Source organism: Stigmatopora nigra, chromosome 6, assembly GCF_051989575.1.
Source record: "Stigmatopora nigra isolate UIUO_SnigA chromosome 6, RoL_Snig_1.1, whole genome shotgun sequence".
Classification (NCBI taxonomy): domain Eukaryota; kingdom Metazoa; phylum Chordata; class Actinopteri; order Syngnathiformes; family Syngnathidae; genus Stigmatopora; species Stigmatopora nigra.
In genome coordinates this window covers 6,879,178-6,890,897 of record NC_135513.1, presented here as the reverse complement: position 1 = coordinate 6,890,897, position 11,720 = coordinate 6,879,178, and the positions used below count along the sequence as shown (strand labels likewise).

General features: G+C 39.1%; 2 protein-coding genes and 1 long non-coding RNA gene across 3 annotated transcripts; 2 read left to right on the top strand and 1 right to left on the bottom strand.

Annotated features, from left to right (window-relative positions):
- Window positions 1–544: 544 nt before the first annotated feature.
- On the bottom strand, window positions 545–5,045 carry LOC144198771 (uncharacterized). The gene is made up of 5 exons (XM_077719964.1): window positions 4,854–5,045; window positions 4,093–4,446; window positions 3,236–3,586; window positions 2,124–2,224; window positions 545–1,548 (listed from the first exon to the last, which is right to left on the bottom strand). The coding sequence occupies exons 1-5, from the start codon at window positions 5,038–5,040 to the stop codon at window positions 1,372–1,374; spliced, it is 1,170 nt and encodes a 389-aa protein (XP_077576090.1). The 5' UTR covers window positions 5,041–5,045; the 3' UTR covers window positions 545–1,371.
- A 543-nt stretch (window positions 5,046–5,588) lies between these two features.
- On the top strand, window positions 5,589–9,150 carry nuf2 (UF2 component of NDC80 kinetochore complex). The gene is made up of 13 exons (XM_077719176.1): window positions 5,589–5,840; window positions 6,234–6,308; window positions 6,430–6,506; window positions 6,727–6,788; window positions 6,889–6,974; window positions 7,162–7,235; window positions 7,344–7,437; window positions 7,515–7,577; window positions 7,666–7,803; window positions 7,895–8,035; window positions 8,400–8,572; window positions 8,713–8,848; window positions 9,004–9,150. Exons 1-13 carry the CDS (start codon window positions 5,721–5,723, stop codon window positions 9,130–9,132), a joined length of 1,368 nt encoding a protein of 455 aa, XP_077575302.1. The 5' UTR covers window positions 5,589–5,720; the 3' UTR covers window positions 9,133–9,150.
- Window positions 9,151–9,362: 212 nt separating this feature from the next.
- Window positions 9,363–10,833, top strand: LOC144198361 (uncharacterized). The gene is made up of 4 exons (XR_013326696.1): window positions 9,363–9,715; window positions 10,153–10,258; window positions 10,319–10,399; window positions 10,484–10,833. It is a non-coding gene; the product is annotated as an uncharacterized LOC144198361 (long non-coding RNA).
- The last annotated feature ends 887 nt before the right edge of the window (window positions 10,834–11,720 follow it).

Here is an 11,720-nt window from a genome sequence, read left to right as displayed (position 1 = left end):
TTTGTTTCAAGAGAACAATTGGTTTTACTAAAACAATGTTCATGGTTATCCTCAAACCATGAACACTTCCACTAAAACCAGAAGTGTTTCTTCTAAAACAAGAAGTGGTATTGTTTTCATGGTAGCCTGGTTGAACACTCTAAATAACCCCTAGGTATGAGTGTGAGGTTGTTCGTCTCCTTTGTTAAGATTTGCTAGATTTGGTTGAATTGATATTTTCCTTTTGCTTTTCTTGGGTAGGAAGTGACCCCTAATTAACCTAGAATTGGCCCGTAAATAATAAATACCTGAAATAAACTTTTAGCCCACTACTGATAATGATAGACTTCTTGTTTATTTAAACTGGGAGATTTGGCTCTGAATAGCAATCTTTCCAGTGCGATTAATGGCACTAAACCTCCAATCCATTTTGATTGGGTGGGGCGAATGAATGTTGTTTAATCTACCCACTTTCATTTTTTAATCTCGTTCAAGTCCAGGCTAAATGGAATGGACATTTTGCTCTAAGTCAATCAATGAGTTAACATTGAAGTGAGTCAAAAAGTAATAGGGAATGACTTTAAATCTTTATTCATTCATTTTGTAGATTCCATCAACTTGAGATTCACATCCTGCAGTGACTAAGAAATAAGTATCAGGCGGATTGCATAGTCCAAACACTATGCAAAAAAAAAAAAAAGCACAAACGCCAATTTAAAATGCTTAACAATACAAAGCATGAATGCATATAGAAATGCACTTTTTTTGTATTCAAGAACAAACAATATCCAAACAATTCAACACAACAAACATGCATTCAGCTAAACACAATTGCTTGGGAGAAAAGACACTATTTTACATCAATATATTTTTTATTTATTAATTACTTTATTTTAACTTGTTTATTTATTTTGAATTGAGAGATGATTCTAATAAGAACAAATGGCAAATGATATCTATTTGACTGTACAAGAGTGTGCAGGGCAGGCGTTTAACATAATTGTGTTGTTGAATGTGAATTACAGAAATTCATTCAGAAATATACACTTTGCTATATTATACATTGCTTTATGTGGCAGGAAAGGGGCAGGCCTCGAAGTCCTAATGCCTCCTTCTGCGGAATTTAGTCTACGTCCGTTTGTATTGGTGCTGTGTTGTTTTTTTTGTTTTGTTTTGTTTTCGGATTTGTGCTGTTGCTTTTTACAATTGTGTTGCATTTTTTCACTCTTTCATCTTTGCAATTCAAAGTTTAAAAAAGCTAAATTGTCCTGATGGGGGGCTTGTATCTCAGAAAAACCCTAGATGGCTTATACATAAATTTAAGGCATGTCCAACTTTTTATAATATGGTTGTACATGGAAGTCTATTACTCAGATAAGGAAGCTCAGACATTTAGAAAGCTGACCTAATGGGAGTTTCGTAATGGTTCAACGGGCGTGATTTTTTCACATAGCCATTTCTGTACTCAGACACATCATCATCCTTTTTGGTGTCGATGCCTTTAACGCCTGTCATCTCTTCGTAGATGGGGACTGTCAGGCGTGAGGCTGCAAGTGCTCGTGCTCGTTTCTGAAACAAAATCAGAGAGGTGCAAAAAAAATGAATCACCTACATCATTTTTTTCTCAGAGTTTTCACACCCGGTTTACGTAGAAGAAGTTCCTAGTGAGGAAACAAAACCATTGTGAAAGTACTGTGGTTGGCCCAGGATATGGAAGCGGCGACGCCCTCGCAAAAAACAGGTGTTAACGTTTGTGTTTGTCACAAAGCCGCAGTGGGAAGTAGCAAAATACCATTACAGTAATGTTAATAGGCTGAGATATGATTTTGTAACACAACATTACAAAAGAGTTGATTGCATTATTTACGCTGGTAGACAATGAGAAAAAAATATTTCAGGTGTTTAAGGTTGTTGCTTTTTGGGTGTGGAATACAAAATCTGATCTGTGTTATTTTGTTACTACATCAGCACAATTAGCCACATTATTTTTTTAAAATCATACTCTAATCTTCCTGGCATATTCTTCAGCACCCTCGTGACCTTCGCGAGAATAGGGGCTCGTAATAATTGCATGACAAAGTGATTGTCTTTGAGTGTAATGATTATTTGATCATTTGCACTTCACATAACACAACAATACTCACATGATAGATGAGGATTAAGGTGAGGAGCACTAAGAGGACCACCACAGCCGAGGACAATGCGTACAGTAAAGTTGTGTAGCTGTGGCAGCCGCATGGACCTCCTGGGTAAAGGACAAAAGTGGGTTTTAGTTTGCGCTAACTCCGTGAAGTAACTATATGTTGCAACCACACTACGGCGGTTAGAGTGCAAAGAGGTCAGCGGAATTGCAATAGGACCTGAGCCACTTCCTTCCTAGATTGTGGCCCAACTACAGAGAGGATACAGCTGTTTTTAAATAATTATTGTTTCACAAGCAGATCAAAATCACCAAGAGATGCAGAAATAGACAGGTTGAACAGTGGAATCTCCAACCTGGGAGGGGACTGACACCCGAAGCCCACGTGTGCTCCCACGTGAAGGAAGGACATTTTCCAAAATCTGGGTGTCAATCACACTTTCAGTCTTTGTTAGTATTTCACAATGCTTTCTAAATGCAAATGTTTAATTTCAGGTATATTTTGACAATGGCATGAGATTGACAGTTTACTTTGTTTAAGTCATACACTTATTGGAAAAATGTTTCTTGAGGTATGTAGTGACAGAAAAAAAGTAATACGTTCCTTGCGCTGTTGATTTTGTGAGGAACAAGATTATTGAGACAGCATGCTAGTCTTATGATTAGCACTTATGACTCAGGTTTTTTAGAGTAAAAGTTTGGCATTTTGTTGAGCAAAAATGGCAGCAGGATAGTGTACACTATCGACTGATTTATTTTTATTTTATCGTGATAACAATTTTAGTATTGCTCCATATATAAAGTGCACTGGATTATAAGGCACATTTTGGAGAAAATGTAAGACTTTTATGTGTGCCTTATAGTCATGAAAATTTGATTGACAGTGTATTTCTGACTTTAATCGTTAAGTGGTAAAAAGGCACTATAAAATAAATACACCAGCTTTATGTAGGCAAGCCTATAGATAATGAATGAATTGAGACAGAACAAGTTGGAATCAACATGAGTGGAGACTTGAATGTTGGAGATTCCATTGTCCGTCAACGCGTTATTTTGATTGTGTTAATTTGTAAGCGGTGTGGAGATCAGCTCCCGCTGCCTGGGCTGGTCACCTACCTTCCACTGAAACAAAAACAGCTTGTGTCATGTCTAGCGAGGCACTAGTGTCAGCCAGGCGGCGTAGGATGAGCTGACAGCTGTACAGGCCACTGTCCTCTGGCTGTAGGTGCCGCAGGGTGAGGTTGTAAGTGAAGCCCGAGGGGCCCGGGGCCGACCACAGTTGGTATCTTGACGAGGGCGAGGAGGTGGTCCCGTCGCCGAGTTGTCGCTTGGTGTGATAGAGCAGCTCGATGGGAGCTCGGCCCCTGCGCCGCGTCAGACTGACACCCTCCACCGGCAGGTCCTCGCCGGGAGGTGGGAGGCAAGGGATGACCACCGAGCCCCCGGCGCACACGTCGATACGCCTCACTGAGATGCCCAGGACGGTGTACAAGCTTAGACGATAGGCCCCGTAGAGGCCATTGAAAATGGCGGGTATTTGTTTCCAGACACATAGCAAATATCACTTTGAAAGGATTTTTTTCCAGCTTGGGCTTGGAGGAACTTTCCACTCTGGTAGCTATTGATTGATTGATTAATTGAGGGGTGGCGGACAAGTTAGACACAACGAGACAAAATTTTAAACTGAGTGTCAACGAGCCACAGTTAATGACAGAAGCATAAAATAATCCAATCAGCCAAATTATTTTTTGAATAGAATTTATATATCAGAGAAACATGACAACTAGGCAAAGAGCCACAGTATATACAAAATATGCTAAGAAGCAAAGAGCCGCTTTCATTTTGGCTGGGAGCCGCATGCGGCTCAAGAGCCACGTGTTCACCACCCCTGGATTAATCTAGCACTGTATGTGTGGCCCTCAGTGAACAATGTTGAGACACCCGGCATATGAATAGACATTTTTTTTACTCACCGGCATTTACTAGGAGGAAAAATTCAGTATCTCCTGGCACATGTTCGTCCTCAGAAGACAGTTTGGGGATCACAAATTGGCAATAGTAGCGGTCCGTGTCGTTGGCTCTCAGCTCGGACAAGGTTACCCTCAGAGAGTTGTTGCTTGGGTCGCCGTCAACCATCAGGCGGTGTCTGTCGGTGTTTGCGCTCACGTGAGCGTCGCTGTTGGTGTATTTAAAGAGCACTTCACCGGGATGCAGCCACGTGCGTCTCAAATAAAAGGCCACAGGAGATGGGCCATTTGGCTTAATGGTGCAGGGAAAGTCCACAGAATCGCCCTCATTCTTCTCCAGGAACTGAATGTCACCAAAAACTTTTGCAGAAAAAAAATCAAAAAAATCATTCTAGTCACTATATCAGTCTTCTAAGATCATCAATATAATATTCAATAGCTTCATCGATAAACTCCAAAACTTCAACCCTCTATCTAAGAAGTGTGCGGCGGCATCCTAATCACTCAACCATTTTTCTTATTTTTCAGATCCAGTTTTAACAATCACGCAACCAGAAAGGCATTTAGGGTTCTCCAAGTGAAAAAAAATCAAAAAGTTCCATGGCAAACTAAAAATAAGAGGTTATCCTATATTACTTTTCTATTGTTTTGCTGTGTTATCATTCAATGTTCTTACTTTTTGAACCAGTAAGTTATTTTGAGTTCTTGCGTTCCCCTAGTTCCCTTTAAACTCACAAGAAAAAATATCATGAAAACAGATCACTCACCAAATATTTTGGGAATCGCCAGCAGCATCCAGAGGTGATGGATGACAGGCATTTTAATTTGAGTGCCAAATTGATATTTTTTGAATAGCTTAGACAGAGAAGTGACACATGACAAGAAATGTAAAAGAACTTCCAAATGAATAAACAACAACCCTAACAAGACTTTGAAGAGCTCCGCCTCTGACATCAAGAGGGACAAAGAGCCGTCTTTAGCTCACACTATTGTTTGTCATCTGCTCATGTTTTTTGTTGTTGTTGACATTTTATTATAATTTACTTGCCTGGAAAAGCCCAAAATTGGTGATGGGAATCAAATGGTGGTGGTGAATGATCAACACATCTATCTATATTCAAAAAATTTGATCATCACTCCACAAATTGGATTGAATTAAATTATTATTACTTTTACCATTATTATTATCATTAAACAAGTATGATGACATTTAAAGCTCCACCACGAAGTGCAGCAATAACAACAGAAAACAAACAGACAAATAAATTGTCAATATATAATCACAATAAGTAATGAATAAATATGAATAAATATTTAGTCAACATAATTAGTCAACAACCCAAATAAATAGGAAAGTGCATGAAAAGCAACAACAAATAAAGCAAAGAACAGATTTAAAAAAATCAATAAATAATTCTATCAGAATATGGCAAGTTTATGTTGGCATGTATAAAATCCATTTGAGTGAGAGTGTAGTATACTCTGGGCGAACTCAGGCAGCAGGCGGCGCTCGTGCGCTTTTGTGCGTGTGATGTCACTGAAAAACGCACGAAGAAGAAATACAAATTCGAAGAAGAAATATAAATTTTGGGCGCCGTTGTGTTGTTGTCGTTGGCACTGAGATCGTAACAATAATGTCTGAAAACGCCTTTCCCATCCAACCTGTGGACGTGATCGTCAACTTCTACAGAACAGAAGTCCTGGGTGAGGAGGCAAAACCTTTGACCAGGAGTGACCTGACCCCAGCAGTGAAGGTACGTTAATGTCGCCCGTGCATCTCCGATCTCTCCAACGGTTGAACTTTGAAACCAACATGATTTGGATAACGGTATTTAGCAACGTTTGTACCGTTTCAAATGAGCTTTATAGGTAAATATAAATAAAACGTAAAAACGTACTGATCTTGATTGACTCTGTCGTTAGTAGTGTTTAAACAAATTAAGTTCAGATGTTTACTAGGCATTTGTTTGCTTCCTGCACGATTCCAAGCTGGATCTCAAGGCCAATAATAATGGTGAAAGTGCCATTTCAAATCGATGTAATGCAATGCTTACTTGTTTTTTTAAACAAGTGTACGTTTTCTCACCTATTAATATGTATAACATTACATTAGTCGCTTGTACCCCCCCCCCCCCCTTTTCTTTTAGACTGAAACGGTTCAAATGCTCTACATCAGCGTGTTGCATCAACTTTTTCATTTCAGACCAGAAGTTCGTTCAATGGTAAGTCATAATGTATACAGGTAAAGATGAGCCCTGTCATACCTAATGTCCATGAAAAGTCAGTGACGCCTTTCAACCAATTATAAAGCTGCAATGAATGAATTTGTTCCATTTTTAACAGGTTCCACTCTTGGAGAACATTCAGCATCCAGAATGTCACGAGAGGTCAACTGCTATCCTCAACGTTTTCTCCTGCATGTGAGTTTCTTTTTTGATAGGAAACTATGAGTGTATCTGATCATTTGTTTTCATCAAACTGAAAATAATTAATTTTAGTTTCACTTTACATTTGGTGAAATCACGTGATGTAAATATCATGATGGTGCTGTTTGTCATAAACGACCAAGGAAAGCCGTTGGTTGTACTATATGCATTTGTACAGATGTTTTACTAGCGTATTGACATTTATTCATTTTAGGAGACGGTTTTTGCCAATGTGTCTTGTGTACGACTTCTCACTTAATGACCTTCTAGCACCAAGTATGTATGTTTTTAATTTGAGTTGTATTATTTTGAAATCATATTTCATAAACGGATTAATGGATCGTTTGCTTACATTAAATCAATGCATCTTTTCCAGAAAAGCAGAGAACAATTTCCATTTTGAGCGCCATCATGAACTATCTTCAATTTAGGAAGCTGAGAATATTGGAGACGACCAACGTGGTAAGTGCCGGAAATACTGTTCAAGTTTTAGTTGCAAAGTACTCTTTCCAAATAGCACCATCATTTTGGACATGCGAGTTAATGTAATTACACCTTGACAGAGAATCAGTATGGCATTGTCCATTTTTTTTTAATTCTAATGCTTCAGCTTGCTTTTATAATGACAAACTCTTCCTTTTTTTTCCAGAGGACAGGTCTGGAAAAGCAGCAGAACTACGGAAAACAGATCCAGGAAGCAGAAAAAAGAATTCGTATTCTAAAGTAAGTCTGCGATGCAAAGTCTAACCTGCTTTTCAATGATATGCGAGATCGAGCGTTTAAAAAGGGTGTCCCCTTATCTCTATGTTTTTACTTTGTGTAACTGTTCAGGACTATCCCACCCGAGCAGCAGGCTGAGGCGAGTAAGCTGGAAGCTGCACTCGCTGAGCTGCAGAACAAAACCTCAGATACATACAAAGAAGTGGTAAGTGGTCACAGAAATGCACCCATGATAGGACTTCTTGGCACTCGGTGGTAAATGAGCATGTGATTTACTTTCAGACAGCAAAAAAAGACATCATTTCAGAAGGGAAATCGAGAATTGCGGAGAAAACTCAGAAACTGGTAGGAGTGCTTTTGCCGAGCCGGTTGGTCGGTGCGAGATTGTAAATGTTTACACCGGAGAAGACCTGTCAGTTCAATTTTGTTTTAGGCCCAGTTGAAGATAGACACAAACAATGTGAAGGAACACATAATCAAACTCAAGTCTCAAATTGTGGAGTCACCGGAGGACCTGAAAATTCAAATGGAAAGCATGAGGGAAGAAGTCAAGAATCTCAAAATCTCCCTTGTAAGTGAATTAACTTCTCATAGTTTTCAATCTGAACTAGAGCAATTGTGTTTTGACATGTATGAAAAGTACTAATGGTGTTGTTGTTAAGGGACAAACCGATAAGAGTGTGGTGGAGCTCCAGAATATGGTCCAGACACTGAGCCACATTGAAACGGAGATTCAGCAAATGATTAATTTGCTGAATCACTTCGAAAGCAGCATGAATCTTGCCAAGCAGCTGCACGAAGAGGTATGAACGCAAAGACCCACACAACATTCGTTTCAAACAAACGGGGCAAGTGACTGACTATATATTTACATTAAGAAAAATTAGCACAATTTAGAATTTTTAGGTGGTGCTCGGACGTTTGGTCGCCGGTCTTTTGGTCTTTTACTGTTGAAAACAGCTCTCAAAATTATATCCATGAAATAGAGTTTAATATCCTAGAGAGAGAGAGAGTTTAATATTAATAAAATTTGAATTTTTTTTTTTACTAATAACTAACAACATGTTTTTATTCCTCATGTCATTATGAATTGGACGTCTTGCACGTATGTATGCATGTAAACACATATTTCCATACACAAGGTCATTCATAATTTGTTTCACACAGAATCAACAGCTTGTGGCTCAGTCTGAGAAAAAGCAGAATGATCTAGAGAACCTGATCCAAATGGAGCAGCAGCTGAAGCGAGCTATTGGTATGAAACTGGATAAGGAGGCCAAACAAAATCTCCGGCAAAAGAAGATGGAGCAAAGGAAGCAACGTGTCCAAAATGTGTTGGTGTAAGTTTATGTATCATGTTTTGTAAAAGCATGCTTATAATTGCGGAGACTAGGCTCTCTATTGCCTTTATTCTTGGAAGCGCCCTTTTAAATGTAGAAACGTCCATTCACATGGATCTGTGTTGTCATCTCAAATTTAGAGAGTATGACAAAATACATCAGAAGCGTGAAGAAAAGGCCGACAAACGCCAACTGGTTTTGAGAAACAACCAGGAGCTGAAAGTAAAGATCCAAAACATCACAGATTCCTGTAGAAAGGAAACTGAGGCAGCTCAGGTATGACCATGAAAATATATATTTTTACATTGAGTTGACGTTGATTAGTTTAAAATAGGATGGTGGGGGGTGCAATTGTCTTGGGAAGTACTTGATCTCATCTGGAACTAACAGAGAGCTCTATCAGTTAAGTTTGGATACTTTTCTATTTCCAGGTTATGTATGACACCCTTTCTGCAGCCATGGATGAGATGGACAGTGCAATTGCTTTGCGCATGTCAAGTCTGAAAGAGGAAGCCATTAAGAAGATGAAAAAGATTTTAAGTTTCATTAAGTTCAAATAAATTCATATACAAAAGGTATGCGGTGGACTAAAAATATTCATAATATATACACAGCCACACATCTGTATGTATACAGGAATGACCTCGAATTTTGACAGCCTGTGTAGAAATGTTTCAAGTTTATATACATGTATACATATACATATGTATATATATGTATATCAGTATATCTTTTCATTATGATAAAGACTTGGTTCATTATACATAGATGTTTATGATGACAATAATGGCTTTTGATTTGATTTCAAGGCGTAGCAACCCATAAGACTAGGCTTTCATGCCAAAACTATTATATATAAAAAAGAAAGGGGAAAAAAGTCGAGGGCGTTCCCTGAACTGACATCATATTGGTGAGCCGGACCGGAAGAGACAATGAAAAAAAGGGGGTTTTCGTTTACCTGTGTGCTGTGCTTTGTTTTGTTTGGAAACGTCTTTTCAGGTTTTTAATCGCATGATCCAAACGGCCTAATTTGGGTCAGCTCCAACCAAGACTCGTTTGTTGAAGGACACGAACAGAAGTCCACCAAGAAGTTGTTGTTTTTCACGTTGGCTGATTTTTGTGTACTCGACGCATGCAGAAAAGGTAAGAAATGCTCTCGTTTTCTACATTGCAATCTTCTATCAAGATATAGTTCCACTTGCAGTCATAATATCTCCAAATCGAATTGCGTTTTGTGTTTTTTAATTGTTTCAAAGACCTTACAAAGACAGAAAAGACGGATCAATGATGACTTTCCAATGCGAAATTCGTTTATAGGCCATATGTCATAAAACGAAAAATCAGTGGCTCCTTAGCCGTAAAACCGGTCGAATAGTCCCATGGGCTACTTAGCCCGTAACCGGTCAAATAGCCCATATGGCCCGAAAAAACCGACATAGTGTAGTAAATTTAAAAATGACCATGTGTAGTAAGGCTTTTTTTCTTCAAAAAATGACCATGCATAGTAAGGCTTTTATTTATATAAAAAAAGACCATTTATAGTAAGGCTTTTATTCATTAAAAATTGCGCCTTTATCCAGGAGTCTCCGGCGCCCCAGTGAGCGGTCGCTGACAGGGTCATGCTTTTGGACAGCTCTCGCAGGTGCAGGCGGTCGACTTTGCCGGATGGCAAATCCTCACTGATCTGTAAGTCTGAAGGTCATCCACATTATCACTTTGGTCACGTGACCTTTATGTCATTCACAGCATCCAGTCGGGAAGAGCTCGCCGACTGACCGCAGGAGCAGTTGGGACAGATGCACGTCGACACCGCCTTCGTCATGCCAGGTTGAAAACCGTGTCGCCACTGTAAAAAAATAATGTTGTCATCTTGGGCAGTGTTGAGAAATAATTGTCTTTGTGTCATGAAAGATGTATCGGACAACGTGGAAGAGGAGCAGGAGGAGAAGAACGGGGTGCAGCCGACCGACCGACGCACCACCTTCCCGCTATTTTCGTTAAGAAGGAGCTCGAGTAATTTGGCTAAGTGTGCAAGCAATTATACTATGTAGTTTTTTAAAGAAGAAACCTCACTATACTATTTCATTTTTAAGCCTTACTATACGTCATTTTTAAGTCTAATTATACTATGTAGTTTTTTAAGATAAAACCTTACCATACTGTCATTTTTAAGCCTTACTATACTGTCATTTTTAAGCCTTACTATACTATGTCATTTTTAAGCCTAATTAAACTATGTAGTTTTTTAAGAAAAAACCTGACTATACTATGTCATTTTTTAAGCCCTACTTTACTAAGTCGTTTTTAAATCTAACTATACTATGTCATTTCTTACCAAAAAAGCCTTACTATACTGTCATTTTTTTTTTATAAAGAAAAAACCCAACCATACTAATAGTTGTAACAGACAAAACAATGAATCCTACTGATTATTTTTGGAAGCCTGTGGACCAGTGAATAAGTCATTTGCCTCCCACCTCTTTGGATCAGGGTTCAAATCCTGCTTTGTAATCTTACCTAACTTTTCCCATTTGAAGGTAAGTATAAAGTATGAAATATGATCTGGGAGTGAAATGAGACAAAACAACAAGTACTACTGTTTTCTCTTACAGGTTGGTGGCCCAGTGGATAAATCATCAGTTTGCCAACTCTTTGGTCACTGGTTCAATTCCCAGTGCCTGCAAAGATTTTCCCAAAAAGTCATCAGGTAAAAGTATAAGTATTCAGTGGTGGATGAAGCATTTTGTCAAAAAAATGACTAAGTGTTTCACCCCATTTCCTTGGATAAAACGTTTCAACACCTATGTATAAGTGGGGCACGAGTTGGTGTAGTGGGTTGCACACTCGCCTTTGCACGGAGAGAACGTGAGTTCGCTTCCCGGTGTCGGCGGTTCACTGACCAAGCAAGCGGTCGAGGGTCGGCCGAAGGCCGACCCGAGAACGCCTTTCGCACAGACAGGTCCCTTCAACATTCTTCCGAACTGCCGAAGGCAGTTCGGAATATAACCTTTTGCTGAAAAGTATGACTAAGTGTTTAATATAAATTAAAAAGTTTTTCCTTTTTTTTCCCTTCTTCTTATTCCATTAACCAATTCTTCTTCCCAAGTATTTTCAGCCAAACGACGGCAGCGGGAATCGAACCCAGGTC